The following is an 18,473-nucleotide window of genomic DNA, read 5'->3' as shown; positions in this document are numbered from 1 at the left end:
GAGCAACCGGCCTCACGTCCTGCGGGTGCACCAGCGAGCAAGAAAGCCCCTGGTTCACGTACAAGGAAGCGAAGTTGTCTTGGAAAATATTTTGAAAGGTGGTTTCGAAACGCAAAAGTGCAAGACAACCAAAGTACAGAACAAGATACCAGAGCTAAAACGAAGACATCTCTCGTCTATGCTACTGACTAGCAGTCAACTACTTCACTCTATTACCATCAGGATGGGCCCAGTTTGAGGTTTCCGTGAACTGCAGCTGGACTGCATGCCAGGTGACTCTCCCCTTAGGCAGGGACGCCTCTCAAGGTTAGAGGTTCCTTCCTTAACCAAGGGAGAGAGATCCCCTACCTGTGACAGATCCTCAGTAAGTGACTGATAGCATGGTGAATTAATGCTATGAAACATTACTATAACCCATATAGTTACTCAATATTATTATAAACATTGCATGGGTAATTCCATTAGACATAAACTGTTGTTCAAGTCTGAGACTAAGATTGGACTCAGCAGCACCTAGGCTCCAAAGGAGTTTAGAAAGCAAGGGGATCCACTCTGAACCTTGTGACTCAACAGCAGGGCCCTCTTTACTCTTTGCATCTCTGGTCTCTGTGTGAATCATTCTAACTCGATTCTAACTCAATTTTCCTTTGTATGTTTGTTCCATGCAGTAATTAATAAGGTGAACTTTGCTATCAAACTTGTTGAACGTTGTCAAACCACTGTTAAACTTTGTTAAATTCCATCAAACTTGTTGAACTGTCAAATTATTATTTTACCTCAATAAAACATATTGCTGCTTCTCTCTTTTGAGCGAGGTGCATTCCACTCATCTGTGACAAATGTGCACCTAACAGTGACTACCAACTACAGCCATCGGTTCACGTGTGACCACCATCAGAAAATGTATTTTCAACACCCTATTTCAACACTTTGCAAGACCTGAGCACGCTTAATGTGATCCCTGCTTCTCTTCATGAAGTATCAACTGCACTCCAATATGCAAGTCATCTTTGTAACATCTCTTACGCTAACTTCCTGAACCACTGAACTGCTCCAGGAGCTATGAAAGCAAATACAGTTATCAGTGCTTCGATCTCACCAGGTCCCACTGACTAAACAGAATCCAAACACACGAACAATGTCTAAGGGTGAAAAAAGAACCACAGCCCCATAAGTCAAATGAAGCTTGCCACTGATATCAATGGGACCAGGATTTTTTTAAAGTAACTAGGGACTAACAAAGAATACACGAAAGAGGAGAATGTTACCAAGTCTATTTCCTCAAGAAGTCAACAGGGGCATTCTGCTGACTTCTGTTCCTCTCTCATTTCAACTCACTACAATTTCTAGCAAGACATGAAAAGCATCTTAGTGTTGCTGAATGCTGGCAAACAAACGGTTTTCTATCCCACTGCAGGGGGTGAAGTCATATCGTATCCTCTTCACTTTTAAAAGAGACCATTTCCTTAAGTATGCATTACCTTAACAGCAGAAGGTGCTCCACTTGTCTGCGTTTTGGGGGATTGGCTGACATTAACACTTGCTGGTTTCTTCTACAAAATAAAAGAAAGACATAATAAACGTCAGATATGTTGATAAGGAAAAAGAAAAACCAAGTAAAACTGTAAACCAGAAAAAAAAAAGTATAAGAAAAAAGGTACACTAAAAAATTTCCATTAAAACATTTTATGCAAGGCAAGTCATCCAAACATAAATTCTCCTATGTAACTTTAATTCACACAGACTCACTTCAGACAGTTTTGCTCAGCCCAGAATAGGTTGAGTTCTCTTGTACTGTTTTATGAACGACATATAAATCTGTGCCATTTCCTGTGGCAGAGCGACTCCATTTTAATTAACAGTTAAAGCAACAGTAACCATATATACTTTAATGAAAAGTATCAACAGAAACAAGATGGGTAAGCTATTGCTGTACAGACATAACTTGAATGACAACACAGAAGATAACATTAAACCTCAGGCAGGGAAGTAAAGATACAAAGCTAAGGGCAAAAGATGGCTTTTCTAGTCAATAAATATTTTTGCAACTGAAACAAAACCATGGCATCACCTTTGAACCTCCAGTTTTCAACCAGTGTGATGCCATTATTATCAAGTACCACTAAGTACCACTGCAAAAACTCTGATTGCTGAAATCACATCTAATGAAGACTGGGAAAATAAGCTGTTAGCAATGAACACAGAAAAAAGCATCAGATTTTTGGAGGCAGCAGATGGGTGAGACCTATTCATTTTCTCTGATAAGTGGAAGCTCAAGATTCATAACACAACTAAAGCGTTCACACTATAATTACTCTCTACAAGCAGGGAAGTCTGCAGAATGACAACAGATAAAATCAGCAAACTTGTATGCAAATTCAGAAGCACCAGTTTTCAGTTGATGGGACACTAGGTACTGTAACAGACTGGGACACTGAGAGACCTCTGTCATTAAGGTAATTCCACGTCCTGTTCTCTTCCCGATTTAGCTCCAAAACCAGGAGAGCATCTTGAATAAATAAACGTACACATTCAACAGGCAACCTCTAGTCAGAGCCGGGGGTGGCATACCACCATCTGTGGCCATTTACATAAGGCTAACATCACAAAAATGGGCCCAACGGTACAGACTGACACAAAGTGGGGTATTTACATCAAGGATTTCACACTTAGTATTGGCCACACTGGAAACAATGGCATCCAAGTAAGACTTCACAGTACGCTGAACAAACCAAGTGTAATAGTCATTTTTCCTGTTAAAGGGATGTTAGGAGTGTGGCTGCCTCTGCCACATGCTCCAGCCCAGTACCCTCCTGCACGGCTGCTGAAGTCCAGTGCTTGCCCCGTAAAGACCAGTACTACCTAGTACAGACCTGCCCAGCCGCTGGAGCCCAACCCAGCACCTGGGGATCTGTGGTCTCTGCCCAGGCTGAGGGATGTGGCTGCAAGTTCAACCAGCAGCAAAGGTGAGCACATATCCCAGAGACACACAGACAGGCACACAGGACACTGACACAGCTGGCTACACTGCTGTCAGCAGCACCCACACACAGGACCCATATCACACACCAGCACCCCCAGCTACCTCCCCTCCTCTAGGGCCAGCAGAGGAAGGAGGTCACCAGTGCAAGCACGCACTCAGCACCTTCTCGGCTCATGAGCAGATGCACGGTCACAGGTCCCCTGAGCACCGGCACGGCCCCTCTGTCCCCGCAGCACCCCTGCCCTGGCCCCGGCCCTCTGACCCCCTGCTCACCAGCTGGTCCAGCTCGGTGCTCGCTGCAAACACGCAGCACTCGCACATACGTCTGATGGGCACCTCACACTCATGGTCCCCCCAAACCAGCACAGACCTTCCGCCTGCCTGATACCCCTGCCCAGACCTGGGGCCTCCTACTCACCCACTGGTCCGGGCTTGATGTTTGCTAGTGTTGGGGAGGACACAGACATTCACCCCCCGCAGCAGCTGGCACCAGGCACTGGGCTGTGACCCCTGCACATCGCCCCATCAGTTGGCATGGTCCCACCAACCCGCTCCAACATCCTGGACCCTCGGGCTTCCAACCTCACCCCTTGCAAAGTCCAGGTTTGCTGCAGTTTCCTGAGATCCCATCCACTACGGCAACTGACCAGGTGACTGGTCAGCCCTAGGGGACAAGGCTCCTGAAGGCAGGTGACGGAGGTGTGATGCATTACACTTTTGTAGAGACAGCACTGAGATGCAGAACGCCTTGGCTTTTATCTCTGATGTAGTGCATTAAAGACTCAGTAATAGGCATTATCCGCAAACACTTTAACTTTTAAGTAAGTTAATAAGTTGTTGAAGGAACACAAAATTTTAAGTGCTACCTTTCCATTTTCAAAAAGAAAAGGAAAAAAATAATAAAAAAAGAGCAGACCTCTGAAGAGCAATCAGTATTCAGGATATGCCTTCAGTACCAGAGCTCTCAACTTCTACCTCAAGCGCAGCTGAAATCACAGTCTTTGGTTCAGGACCTCGTGGTCCATGGTGTTCAGGACCTACCTTTGGTACTTAAGATAATGTCTAACATAACTGTGACGCTCTGAAAATCCACAAATAAAGTACTGTTTTGCAGAAGGAGTTTTTATGACACCTAGCAACATATTCAAAAATTGCAAGGCACAAGGCTAGCCTTGCTCCCCCCACCCCAGTGTGAACCAGGAAAAAACTAACAGAGCGAAATAAATCCTTGTTCTGCACATGAACTTATGTTAATCAATTAAACAGTATAAAGAAAAAATTGTTAATGCAAACATTTCTCTGCTTCATGGTAAGTGGAATGGCAATAAAGGTACAGATAGGAGAGAGAGAAGAAAAAGAAGCAAATAACTTTTTCTCCTCTGGAGCAGAGAAAGACTAGCTGGAGGTAAGCTACATGGAAAGTTAAGCCACGACATCAAATCAGTATTCTTTACTGAATACTGAGCATGATAGGCTAAGTAGACTAATACATTTCAGTTCCCAGGGTCATCTTTAACAGTAACTTCTTTGGTATCTACCCCTTAATACATTTGTAAAAGCAGAAAAATTGGCCACATTGTGCTACCAGGTTCATCCTTCTTTTACACTTATTAAAATAATGATGTTATGTGCTTCCCAGCATCCTCCCTACCATGCTCCCTCCAGGCAAATCAGCTCTGACACCTGTTATCAACAAATCCATCAGAGCTGTTCCCATCTTCTCCCCCTCCAAGAAGTGGAAAGGTATTTTTTTTTCTGTGACAGTCTCAGACGCAATGAGCCGAAGAATCACCTTGCAGCTGTAGTCACACCTTGCCTCCCAACGTGATAATAACAGAGCTAATGAATTATCAAAGCACAGCTTCTTTATGAAATGAATTAGAAGAATCAAGAGCCTCTACAGAATTGTGTGTGAAGGAATAAAAGCTGTGGCACACAGGTACTCATAATCTACTCTTCATTATTAGCAGTGGCTCCAAAGCAAAAAGCCACTCTGAAACACACTGTTTCAGTGGAATATTAATTCCCCTATGTTTAATAAAGGGGAGATAAAATACATATCCCTTTGATATGTACATTTTTCTGAGTGAAGACATGCATTAAGACTGACCTCTAGAAATATGGATCAAATGTTCATTTTGGACTATAACATTCAGGTGTTCACCATAATATTGCACTGAGAATGCATATGGTACAGTTGTTTTAAGGGGGGGGAAAAAAAAAAAAAAATCACATGAGGAAAGAACGTGCAATCTCTGTCCTGGAAGTGCTTTTGATAATCATAAGCAGCATTTCAGCCTCCACCTTTCAATCTTTCATTCAAGAATTGCTTGAGCAGCAATCACACTCAATTTCTTCCTACGGTGGGAAGAGCGTCACATCACAACAGCTCCCAACGAGTACCAAAATTTAACCGAAATAATGTTATTTTCGACTACTTTTTGCATCTTAGCCAAAGAAGAACCAAAACAGAAAAGGAAGATGGGCAAACAAGCCAGTGCTGCACTCCTCAGAACCCCTCTGCTCCTCCACTGAGGACGGACCAGGGCCACACTCCCCTGTGGCCACCAGGTGTCCCCAGTGCTGTGGGGTAGAGGGGGGAAAAACCAAACAAACAACGCAGTTTAAAATAAATAATTTGTTACCAAAGTCGAAAGAAACCTCACAAAGACTCCAATCGAAGTTACTTATGCACCTCCGTAATTCAGACCAGCAGTGGGCACCCCAACAGATTTTTACCAGTCATAATCTCTTTACTCAGCATTATACCCCTGGACTCTTGAGTAACTCTAATGCTTTTCCTGGGTAAGGAATACTACACGACAAGCGTCAGGAATAAAAGCTATCACAGAAATCCTGATGTTAGAGCCAAGAATCAATTCTAAAAGGATAGTAATGCTTCAGTGCCAATTATCACTGTCATCCTTTCAAAGTAAAGAATGTATTTCCTGATAAGTAAATAATGAGCTGAGCGAGCAGCACATATTTTGTCTACATTGCCGTAAAGCATGACTCAAAATGACAGGATGTGTTAGAGAGGGTCTTGTTTCATACCATATCTGGTAAAACATGGCCCCACTCTAAGCTGGGGCTTCAAATTCCTAGAATACATGGCTCTGTCTTCCTTTTAATACCACATTTTTACATTCAGACATCAGCAATGCACAGGGTAGATTCTTTAAACCGATACAGAAGCTCTCCTTGGTGTTTCCCTCTACGACAGTGTCCTGGTTTCAGCTGAGACAGAGTTAATTTTCTTCGTAGCGGCTGGTATGGGGCTATGTTTTGGATTTGTGCTGAAGACAGTGTTGATAATACAGAGATGTTTTAGTTGCTGCTGTACTAGTCAAGGACTTTTCAGCTTCCCCTGCTCTGCCAGGTGCAGAAGAAGATGGGAGGGGACACAGCCAGGATAGTTGATCCAAACTGACCAAAGGGCTATTCCATACCACATGACGTCATGCTCAGTATATAAAGCTGGGGAAGAAGAAGGAAGGGGGGACATTTGGAGCGATGGCGTTTGTCTTCCCAAGTAACCATTACGCGTGATGGAGCCCTGCTGTCCTGGAGATGGCTGAACACCTGCCTGCCCATGGGAAGTAGCGAATGAATTCCTTGTTTTGCTTTGCTTGTGTGCACGGCTTTTGCTTTCCCTATTAAACTGTTTTTATCTCAACCCTCAAGTTTTCTTACTTTTGCTCTTCCGATTCTCTCCCCCATCCCACTGGGGGGAGTGAGCGAGCGGCTGCGTGGTGCTTAGTTGCCGGCTGGGGCTAAACCACGACAGACAGTAAAAAGAGAATAGGTCTTTCCAGATTATGTGCAGTTAATAACATGAGCATGAAAAGTAGGGGGTTTCAGAGCACAGTCACACACAATGGGAGTGTTTGGTTTGCATCAATCTTAGAATTACACATGTGGTTATGTACTGAAGTACACCATGCCCCCAAGGGCAGCCCTCTGAAGGGGCAATACTTGAACACGGTGTTCAAGAACAGGATGGCAGGACCATGCAACTCATTACAACACAAGAGCTGCCCTACTGAGTCCAGCTGAAGTTTCACATATCCCATTTCCCTGTCTCTAGCAGTAGCCAACAGCAGATATAAAAGAAAATAAAAACAGTGATGTAGAAATAGGTCAGGTACATCTTGATATTCCTTCCAAATACTCTCACAGATTCAAACAATTTGTGGCCCAGGGACTTCTTACTTTCAGTGTATTTTATAAACTGTCCTGGGTTTCTCTTCAGTGACTTTTGTCCCATCTCCCTTTGAAAGTAATTGTATTTTAGCATCCAAAAGCTTCTAGAGCACTAATGCCTTGATGGCATACAGAGTCTGAAGCAATCTGGAATTAGTGGAAGGGCACACGTAAGCTGAAGATCATGTCAAGATGAGGGCTAAAGGAAAACCACACCAGCTGTCTCTCACATGCTAACACTTTACATACAAAATTGCTAAAAGCCTTGGAACATCAGGAGGGAAGGAGAAGAAAGGAAATTTCCTATTTCTTATACTTTGCAATGGCATGCTGCAAACATGTTGAGTCAGGAACATGATGTCAAAACACAGTGAGAAAACAGAGGGACAGATACGGAAAACAGCAGCACATCACTCACTTTTACTGGGTGGCAGGTGCACCCCAGCTGCAAACATACGCAACAGCTTCGAGTGCATGAGCAACCACCAATTCCAACAACGATCATTTCTCTTCTGTTAACATCTACCATACACACATCCACAAGGAATGAAAACATTTCATTAAAGCTGATTTAGATTCTCAAGAAGTGGCTGATTCTCCTTTGAATGTGAATTCAACAAATGTAAGGTTCTGAAAACCAAGACATAAAGAGTTTAAGGTATATTCCTGTGACTTGAACCTTTGTCCTTGAGCAGTGCCCAGTGCAACCATAACACACGCACACACTTTCACTGTCAACTACCCTGATAAAGAACTGCCTATATCTTCTTTCGATTACGTATTCTAACACACCTGCAGTTTCCAACTCCGTCCCTCCAGCAAATCTTTTGCCTATTTCTACAAGACACCATGTACAGATACACATTCAGTTGCTCATCATTAGATTGACAGATTATGTGTATCTCAACCTAAAGTTGACCATCCCTGTTGCAAGTAGACCCCCAGTCTGGCTAGAATTAAAGCTCACCTCAGCACTGCTGAAATGAGGCAAACCAGTATGATGGTATCTTTCCTTTGCTAACATACGTTAGGTAATGAAATGGAGGAAAGATTGATCTTTCCAAGAGCAACACGGCCCTGTGAAGCAGGACATCACAGTCCTATCCCTTCCACAACCCTTCCACAATACCTCTCTCCTGTGCTAGATGCAACAGCACTGAGTATTAGTGCAACCAAAGGGCTTCCAAGTAACTACCACAGGCTACTGTGAAGGACCAGGGTTAAAGTAGAATGGGTGTATAGCCTCAAGGCCACATCTTAGTTTTTGTTTTCAGAAATTGAACAGACAAAATTTAGTATTCTAGGAGGAAAAATCAGAACCTTAGTACTGCGGTAAGCTTTATGTTTCTGGCCACTGAGCAGAAGAGGTGAGAGTGGACCCTTGGGGAGAGAAGCAGGGAAGGACTGCGTGCGTCCTTTACTTTCCAAGCCAGACAGCCACCGAGCAGGATGGAGGTTCTGCTGTCAGCTGCTGAACACACTTGCTGTCTGTCTCTTCCAGCCAGTCAGCAAGCTCTAGCTGTGCACCTTCAGTGTCAACCACGCCAGTGAAGTAAAACACAATGGATTTTAGAAGCTTTGTTTTTAAGTGAGGAGTAGACACATGCTGCAGCTGCCAGCTATGCTACCAATACCATACAGGAAGGAAAGCCTGCTCCATGATTCAGAGGGAAAGGCTCACGGCCTTCAGTGAGTTCATGGCTTCCCCTCTGAGCTCTGAGGATGCTGTTTATCACACTGCTGTGTGGACCAGCCTGGTACTTGGTGACCTGGCTTCTTTTCTCTCCTACTGAGCAGTTGGATGGCCTTAAGTAAGGCAACTCCAGCTCTGTGCTTCAGCACCTCCCCTTCCCCACATTTTAGCTATGTCACTCAGATAATGTGTCTAGTCTCCTTTACACAACGCTTTAAGATCTAAGAATGAAAGTACTGTGTGATAGTGAAGCAGTACGTCACTGGAAACTTAAAAAGTAAATACTTCCTAAAGAAACAATCTTATGAACTAACACCTGTTGGTACATCACAGATAAAGTGCACATACTCCCTTCCATGATTGTATGTAATTCCAAAACCATAATGTTATTAAACAGATCATCTTCATACTCGTAATCCCTAACTCTTTTAAACCATTATTTTATTTTATTGTATGATGATGCTAGAAATGGAAATATCTTATAGAGCCATTTAATCTCCTCAGCACCTCTGTACAAGTGCATGTCTTACCAAGCAGGTTCTTATTTACAGTAAACCTGCTGTGCTTTTTTCAATCTACTTTTAAATCTCCAAGAAGGAAAGGCTTAAGAATCCTCTTCTACACCTCAACAGGACTCATTTTGAGTTCTCCTTGATGTTGTGGCTAATTAGCACCTCGTACTCAAACCTGTGTCAGACCTTTCCTACCTTTACAAGATTTACTCTTCTTCTCTCACTCCTTCAGGACTATATACCCAAAGAATCTGAGAGACAGAGTCGTTTGTTGTTATTTTTAGCTAAACAATGAGCATATGGGCTTTTACAATTTTCCCTTCAATATGAATATGAACTCTTCAAAGACCTTCATATTTCCTTGTCATTTTTATAATGCATTGCCAAACCTTTTCTAATAGGGAGGTGAACAAACTCTATATTCTAGACACGGTTGTCCACAGCTATCTACAGATAGATTATAAATTTCTGCTTCAAAAATTGAAGACTACAGGAATAACCTCTGAGTTTTAAACAAAAATATAATGTTGCAGACTCTTGGGAAAGCTGTACAAAGATTTTGAATTGCTACCTCAACTGCTTAAAAAAACAGAGTGTTTTGGAGGTAGATGTGAAGCGTGGTGGAGCTAATGCCGTTCAATGCGCCTCAGAAAAAGTGTTTTGATCTACTTTCACTTTTAAGCATTGTAACATCAATGGAACAAGTCAAATATACAAAGGAATTCACAAGAGGAAACACACACATAGTATTCTAAGGACTCAAAAAGCAAAAGCATCAGGACAATAAACTCAGTAACAGCCGCCTTTTGCTAGCTAGAAACAGATCTCCTCAGTGAGAGGTCAGAAACAGTAACTCCACAACCCAAATTACAGGCCTCAACTCCCACCCTTCCCACAAAGAAGTCAGCGCTTCTATATTAAGAGCAACAACGTGCAGTCAAAGAATTTGGCATTAAACTAAGGATGTATAAAACAACAGTACTATTTAAGAAAAAACTAAATGTCTAGAGAGGAAAGGAGGAACATGTTCCTAGGCTAGACATGCCCTCCTTGGTATTTGGACAGGAAAGAAAGGTAATTGCTTTAATCATCTACTTCAGAGGATGGTAATAAAAGCGTTCACTGGCCTTGATTTGCCATGGAGTTAAACGCACCACAGCTTAGACAAAGTTATTTTCCAAACAGCTTCTGCTACGAACAGAGTATCAGGCACACCTATTTCTGCCTTCCCTATATCAATGATTGACATTTGAAGCCAACAAGTAGACAATTAGTAACAGATGTTTCTACGAATTCTTCTCTTTCTGAATCTGCTGTTGGCCTTCCTTGGGGAAGCACTGCTCCTGCTTGCAACAGCAGAGGCTCCTGGGGAACTAAAGATCAGTACCAGCACTCGTGTCCTGGCTTGGATGACACCTCTTTGCGATACAAGCCTGATTCACTCTAGCACACAAGGGCCTACCTCCGAGCGGCTAACAGGGCTGGGAGCTGCTGCAGGAGAGGTGACCCTTCAAAGTACTGTTCCTAACACTGCCTGCAATCCATATGGCTTCTGATTGTTAACAACAGCCACTATGCTCAGACTGTAAAGTGGCTTATGTAAACTCAATGCTATAACCCAGCAGGGACTCCTGAACTGTAAATACCAGTTCCTGAGGACACAGTATCTTGAAAAATAAGTATTTTTTCTAAAATACAGCACTGACCACATATGTGCAAGTGTGTCACGAGGTAGCCCAGACATGCAACATCTATGTATGAATTTGGATTTGTATCTTTGGAAGAAAAGCCAGGATGCAGACAAGGTGGAAAGCGTCACAGTGCATTCACTTCATCCGTACTTCTGGACAGCTGAAAAACCAGGACCATCAGATGTCTCCCACAGTGTACCTGCACTGCAGAATAGACACATCCACTGAGATCATTTCCACTGATACTAACATGAAGTATTTGAGAGAGGATGAAGAGAGCAAAGAAATACTTTCAGTAGGCCGCTCAGCAGCACAAGACAAAACTATACATTCCTGGAATGAATAATGAGTGACTACAGTCACCAGTTAATTATGTGAAAACTACCACTTTGCTATCAAAAGACAAAAATCTGTATAGGAGGAAATTCGTTACCAACTCTTCTTAACATGTTCAAACACTTGAACTTACCTCTGCCGCTTCTGCTTTTTTCTCTCCCGATTTGGAAGAAGCTCCACTTTCCTTCTTCTCACCATGCTGCAAGTAGAGAAAATAGATGTGCAGTTATCAAGATCTTAAATTATACCTTCTATGTAGAGAAATTCCCAAACATCTTAGTGCATGTATGATTCCCTTCACCTACCACAATACGATATAAGGGAACATTGAAGTTCTCCTTCTCACTAATGGACAGGATTTCTAAATGACCTGCTGGATAACTTCAAGTGAAATCATAGTCGGAAAGTCATGACTTCCAGGACAATATATGTAACATGGCTGTTCTTGTGAAAAGTTCTGGAAGATATTCTTATCACTCATTCCTCACCAGCACAGCACTCTCCCATACTTGCTTCAGAAATGCTGTCAGTCCTACAGGCTTCAGCAGAAACTGAACAGCTCTCAAAGACACCAATGCAACATGTGCAATCATGAGCGTCCACTCCAACATCTGAACCTTCCTCAGACACATGAAAATGCTCATTATGCCCAGCCCTCCTTACCTGGAAGAAAGCTGTTACTACTATTTCTAGAATTCTGCTGCTGATATGCAAAAAATAAATGCTGTAACAGTTCAGGCACAGGTGCACATTAGGAAATACAGTTCTTCCCCAAACCTCCTGCATCTTTCATCCCCTCCAAGACTTGAAATCTCTTGCTTTCATCTAACCTGATCTGCAATCCCATTTGCTCCCCATGTGCAGCAACGTACAGAAAGACACAGTTTGTTCAGCATGCACGCTGGCATTCAGCGCATGTTTTACTCTCTGCATCTCTGCGAAGTGGTGAATATAGTCCCTCAAAAAATCTTTTTCAAAAGCATACTGTTTAACCTTTACAATAAAAAAAAGTAAAAAGCAAGACATTTTATCATGAATATAAAAGGTAACATAATACAGCTATTATCTAATATCACAGCTAGTGCAACTTCCCACAGCAACTGAGACATCTGGGAATGAGGATTCATGTCTGGTTTGTTTTGTTAAGTAAACGCAGGAGATTATTTGAGACCCATTTATTCCCTTCTGTTTTGAGGACTGAGCAGCAGGAGGTAAAGTTTGCTAACCCACTAAAGTAATGAGTTCCTAAAGATTTTTCTTTACATGGCTATAGGGAGAAAGTAATGATCCATGTATCACTGCACTATCTTCAACAGGAATGTGTTCAAGCACATCAGCAGACAGGCTGGGAAAATACTACAGCTGAATGAACAAATAAAACTAGAAGTGAAAAAATAGCATGTGTCTAATCTGTTTCCATTATGGTAGTACACAACAAAAATTTCAAAAACTGTTTTAGACAACCTTTAATAATTCAAGTTTTTAAAATGAGTTTGGGTATGGCTAAGATACTTGACAAGTTTTAAAATTGAAAATGCTATTCTCATATTCCAATTGTGCCTCTTCAAAGGAAAAACAAGCCCTGTAGGTTGTCTTTTCAGGTAAGAGATGAATTGATTCACTGCCCCATAACAGCACTTTCAGCACTTTCAATATAACACAATTAACCCAGTTATCTGTGCTTTTTCCTGCTACAATAAAAGCACACCACACACATACCAGTAAAAGCAAGGTCAGTGAGTGTGCTCTTGCTGGCAAAATGGTAACTCCAGAGCCAGCACTGCTATAAGGCTCAGGAGCTACAGCTCCTGCCCAGCAAAACTGTTGTGTAGACCAGTCTCTCTTCCTAAATGGATACTCTCAGCACCAAAACACTCTAAAAGCCGAGTGCTACCCTGAATCCAGCTAATTCAGCTAATAATGCAAGCATGTCTTTCTGTACATTGCATGTATTTTATTCCTTTTATTCATTTGCTTCTTCAAATTTGGACATAGCTTTAAAAGCAGCAACACCAATTAAAGCCCAGATTTTTTTTCGTTTATTAAACCAAGTCACAGAATGCAGGAACCTAACTTAGTTCCTACTGAGCGTGCCAGACTTCTACCAGGGCCAAATCCAGTGTTACCCTTCTTCCCTAAGTCCACCTCCTCGTCTTCACACCACGGAAACCCGTATCAGACAGGACACAGCATCAATAGGGCACTCAGTCCCAGGACTATGAAGAGGGGGATACACTGTGTCCCAGTGGGTGGCTGGAGCTTGGAGCATCCCCTCTTGGGTGTCAAGGCTTCTGTGTTTGCCTGCCTTGGGAGACATTTCTCCTGCTTTCCCATCCCCAGACCAGGTGGTCAGGTACAGCAGTCTGTGCTGCCGCAGAGGGCAGGACAAGGGGGCTGGCAGGATTCCCTCAACCACCCTTCCATCAGAATATCAGCTCCACATCCCTCACAGACCCCAGGGTGGTTTCACTGGCCAGAGAGGACAAGGAATGGACCAGGACAAGGACCACAACTTTGCCACCCCTAAACTCAAGTCAGAGAGAGGTTAAATGTATGCCATCTTCCCTCCAGAAGGCTATGTCAAACAGCACCTCTAATAACAAGACTTGTACTTAAAGGCCAAATACTGTTTATTTTAACCGTGGGAACAAAGCTCGTATGGCCCAACCAAAGTAATTTTTTACCCAGTAAGTTGGAGTCACGCACTGTGTACACATTAAGCGCTGATACGCTCTGGCCTCAGATAATAAAACAGCTTATGAAAGTACTACCTCACTTGAAAGTCTGCTGTCCTGAGGAGGTAACCTTGGAAAGCACAACTTCCTAACACACCTTCTGAGAAGACCGTGCTGGTTCCCTGAACAGCTGACGCTTAAGGTATGAGAAGGGACCTTGTTTCAAAAATGCCCTTCAACAGCTCTTTTCTGTTCTGTATTTCCAAGCTTTGAACGTTCTAGTAAAAAAATAAATATATAAATAAAATAAAGCCAATAAATCAATCTGCTTAGCAAGAGACTAAGCGCAGGTTTTCTGGGACAGTACGCATGCATTGTTCCTTTACATTCCCAAGTGGATTACAGAGTTGACTTTTCCTTTGGGCACTCTTTCCTTTTTCTGCTCATCTTTCCTTACAATGCCAAAGAAACACATCCATAACCAAGCCAACAGAGAGGAGCAGTTCCAGCTCCATCACACGAACAGTGGGTGTACAGTTGAAGTTACATTTCAAGTTTAACTAACAAGCTGACAACGGTTCCTTATAGTTACGTTGGCCCAAAATATTATCCATCTTTACTAACTAAAAACAAAACACACAAACCCACCCATAATCCCATCTTCACAAAATACACAAAGAAGTATCATGAACAATAAAGTTTATCCTGAGATCATCATCCTGTTCTATAGTGCACAAAAATGTCACGACACTATTGTTTTATAAACACACCTTTAACTTCTGATTCAAAGAGCATTCATGAACCAGAAAGTAACTGGCCTAGGCAAAAAGCACAGAGCAAAATACTAACAACTGAACACGCAACTGCATTCACAGCCCATGCTTGCAAAAATCAGACTTCAACAAAAGGTCTTGCTTCAATAAATTCCTTCTAAACCTTGGGAGCCCCATCAGCACTAACGAGCCTTTGGTTCAAAGCCATCGCGCAGCATCTCGGAGGACTGCAGTGACGACACGCTCAGTAACTGGGTGAGAAGGGAAGTCTCCTTGCAAGATTCTCAGCTGAAGTCAACCAACTTTGCATTACAGATATTAAAGGAGACGTATCATTTTATGCGGATAGGAATCTGACCTTCGTTTTCAGTTGAAATTGGGAAGACGAGGGAGATCTTTGATGCTGCTCAGAAAACTGCCAGATGGAAAGAGGTGTCAGGGGAACTGCAATCAAGCAATGTAAGGAATGGAAAGGTGAAAACTAGATTCTTCTTACAGCCATCTCATTCCGCTTTAAATACACCAGCCAGTAAAAACCTTGGTAAAGCAACCAGTGAATCTCTTTTGTGTCTGTTCCTCTCTCCCACCTTTTCTGCTTCGGTCACTCATCCTTCAGGCCATAAGGTCTTCCAGGCAGAAACTGCCCCGTGTGACACAGGTGCACGGGACAAGAGAGGACTCCAGCCTCACATGGAGGCCCGCAGGTGCTGCTCTGGTGCCAACAACTGTAACAACGGGTTTCCAACAGAGCTTGTCGAGGAGTGGTTTCCTTACCTGATCACAGGTAGTCACAGTGTGTTAGGATCTTTTCTTACCCTGGATTCAGTGACCCAGGACTACCCAGGCCTTTAACATTCGTGTCATCACTTAGAGCAGCAATTCCCAAACTTTCCTCCTTGTGACTTGGCGTCACCTCCACCACACTGTATCACTGATCTGACTTGACACAACAAATGACACTTTAAAACATGACTAAACACTGATCCACGGCAATTTAAAAGTACAGTTAGAAATTCAACAGATTTCATCTACCTGATTATGTAGTTAGGAAACACATTAAAGTGATGTTTTCCCTGAAAGCCACCTTTACTTTCTGTAAAACCTAAAACTTTTTCTCACTACTCCAGAAAGAGACCAACTGTTTCCTCATATGACTAATAAATTCTAAAGAAGACTTTTTAAAGCGATTGCAGGTTGTCTCAGTAATGAGTAGCGACCTAAGTCCAGCCAAACCCCACGGAGCCATCAGAGAGCTGTGGTTTACTTAAGGAGTATCTGGCAAGCAACGACTATTCCTGGCAACTCCACCACCTACCTGCAGTTAAGAACACGTTTCTGAAAAAAGGCACACTGCAGAGTTTTTTCCAAAGCAGAAAGAATCCCATATAAATTCTGCCTTATGCTGCAAACCGCCGTGTTTTGAGCGAGCAGTACAGTTTCGTCAACTAGCGAGCTTGCGTTATTCAGAAGATTACAAAAACATCTAATAGCATGAAAAAGCCCGCTTTTCAGTGTCGCTTGTAAAAGACGGCAGAGGGATTATGGCAGTAGACCCAGAGAACACCAAATTCTCATCTGACCTGAAATACACCACACGAGCGTTTAAAAAAAGCGCTGATTTGCCTCCAGTCACCACAAAATCTCTTCCTTATCCCTTCTTAAGCCTTAATGCCAGAGAGGGGAGGGAGCCTTCGGGGCACCCCGCCCGCGGGAACCCTCCCCACCCCGCGCCCGGCGGGGCCGCTCCGCCGGTCGCCCCCCGCGGGAGGCCCAGGCTCCCCCGGCCCCGGCCAGGCTCACCCCCGGCCCCGGGCCCGCGGCCGCAGCCCCGTATTTACCGTGGCGTACCACCACCGCGCGAAGGCCATGGCGCTGCCCGCTGCTCCTCACCGCCCGGCACGGCACGGCACGGCACGGCACGGCCCGGCCCGGCCCGGGCCGCGCCCCGGCAGCCGCCTCCGCCCCAGGGCGGAACGCGCCGCGCCAGCGGCCTCCCACCCCGGGGCCCCACAGCAGGGCGGCGCCCGCGGCCCCGCCGAGGCTGTGGGGCGGCCGGGGCAGCGCGCCGCGGCCCGCCCCGGCCACCTCCCCGCCACCGCCGCCACCCCCCCACACACACACCCGCCGCCAGCCCACACACACCGCCACCGCCCACCCCCGCCGCGCCCCGCGCCCCCGCCCCATCTTACCGCCGCGGGCGCGGCGGGGGGCGGCTGCCTCCCCGTCCCGGGCTGCGACATGGCGGCGGGGCTCCCGGCCGCCTACACCCGGCGCTGCTGCGGGCCTCGGGGAAGCGGGCGGCGGGCGGTGGCGGGGCGCAGCGGTCCCAGCGCCACAGCCGTCCCGCGCGGCGGCCGGTACCTCCCCTTCCTGCCGGGGCCGGGCCGGGGGGGGACCGCGGGGGAAGCGGGCTGCAGCGGGCGGGCTGTGACTGGGGCCCGGGCTGCGAGCGCCGGTGGCAGGACGAGGCTCGCCTGAAACAGGCGTGGTTTCCCTTGAGAAAAGGGGGTTTGGGGGGAAAAAAAATGCAGAGACACTTTCCTTTTCCTCATGAAAGTCGGTCCCTCAGCCTTTCTCCTTGGAAAAGCCTTGGGTTTGGGCACCCGACCCTCAGCTGGAGGTTGGCGCCGAGGCGGGTCCTGCCCCCTCACGGCTTCCCCCGAGGTGGAGCCGGGCGGCGGGTGCCTGCTCCGGCAGCCCCGCTCCTCCGCCAGCCTCCAGCCTGGGCCGTCACCTCGGCCTCACCTGGCGCAAAAGCCCTCGGTTTTGAAGCCAGTCACGTATCCCGTGGGTCGGTGTGGGGTTAAGGCTCACATCTAGAGGATTTACCGCAGCTTGGGTTATAAAATGGGAGAGCTTTCAAGGTCTGATGTTTTTTTAAGAGTGAGTCCCGAATGTCCCCGCCCGTGTGAGTCTGTACATAAATGAGCTGCCCAGGATGTACGGAGGGCTCTTCCAAAACCCCGCAGGAACAGGCAATGGTCAGTCAAAGCTGAAGGAAGATTAAGCACGACCAGACCACCCTGATCAACAGCAGGAGAATCCTCCGCAAGTAGGAATGGTGCAACCCCGAGCCCGGATTGGGCAAGTCTCCTGTTTGCACGGATGTGTAGCTGGAACGAGAAATTCATCATTTACCAAGAGTGGTTCTCCAAGGCCACCTCGGTAAAGAAACGAACTGTGACTGAAGTAGTGTGGCAAATATTCTTGCAGCATGATGGCAAGAAAGATGGGATTAATAACATGAAGTCAACTTCCAGTGAAAGGGGTTCAAAATGCGATAGTTGCCTAGCTGCGTGTAGGTGCACACACACTCGTACACAGAGGTTGTGTGCAGGAATTGGCATGGTCGACCAGCTTTGTCTTGCCCAGGTCTTCTTTGTGCACACTTCAAGTGCAAGAAATAGGCATTTGGGGTGTCTGTGCTAGGGGATCCCAGGTTTAGGCTGGCTGTGCGGAACAGCCGTTGGACGCCTTGTATTACTCTGAAGACGTCCCAGCAGCAGCAGTTCCTGGACACGGGCACATGCAAGGAGGCTGTGTCTATCAGCAGGAGGAAGCAAAAGTGTCTGAGTCTTTAGGGAACGCTTGCCACCTAAGCCGCTAC

General features: G+C 45.3%; 1 protein-coding gene across 4 annotated transcripts in view; it reads right to left on the bottom strand.

Annotated features, from left to right (window-relative positions):
* CAST (calpastatin) overlaps nt 1-17,241 on the bottom strand; it is a 66,030-nt gene extending 48,789 nt beyond the window's left edge. For 3 of the 4 annotated variants that reach the window (XM_075526194.1, XM_075526196.1, XM_075526195.1), the window contains exons 1-3: nt 17,056-17,241; nt 11,552-11,617; nt 1,482-1,553 (exon numbers count right to left, since the gene is read on the bottom strand). In XM_075526194.1, the coding sequence (XP_075382309.1) occupies nt 1,482-1,553; nt 11,552-11,617; nt 17,056-17,106 (189 nt within the window). In that variant the 5' untranslated portion in view covers nt 17,107-17,241. Of the gene's footprint in view, nt 1-1,481; nt 1,554-11,551; nt 11,618-16,704; nt 16,779-17,055 lie in introns of those variants that run through there. The other variant, XM_075526197.1, reaches the window with a different exon arrangement.
* Nucleotides 17,242-18,473: the final 1,232 nt, after the last annotated feature.

This window comes from Mycteria americana, chromosome Z, assembly GCF_035582795.1.
Source record: "Mycteria americana isolate JAX WOST 10 ecotype Jacksonville Zoo and Gardens chromosome Z, USCA_MyAme_1.0, whole genome shotgun sequence".
Lineage (NCBI taxonomy): Eukaryota > Metazoa > Chordata > Aves > Ciconiiformes > Ciconiidae > Mycteria > Mycteria americana.
This window is presented reverse-complemented; position numbering and strand designations above follow the sequence as displayed.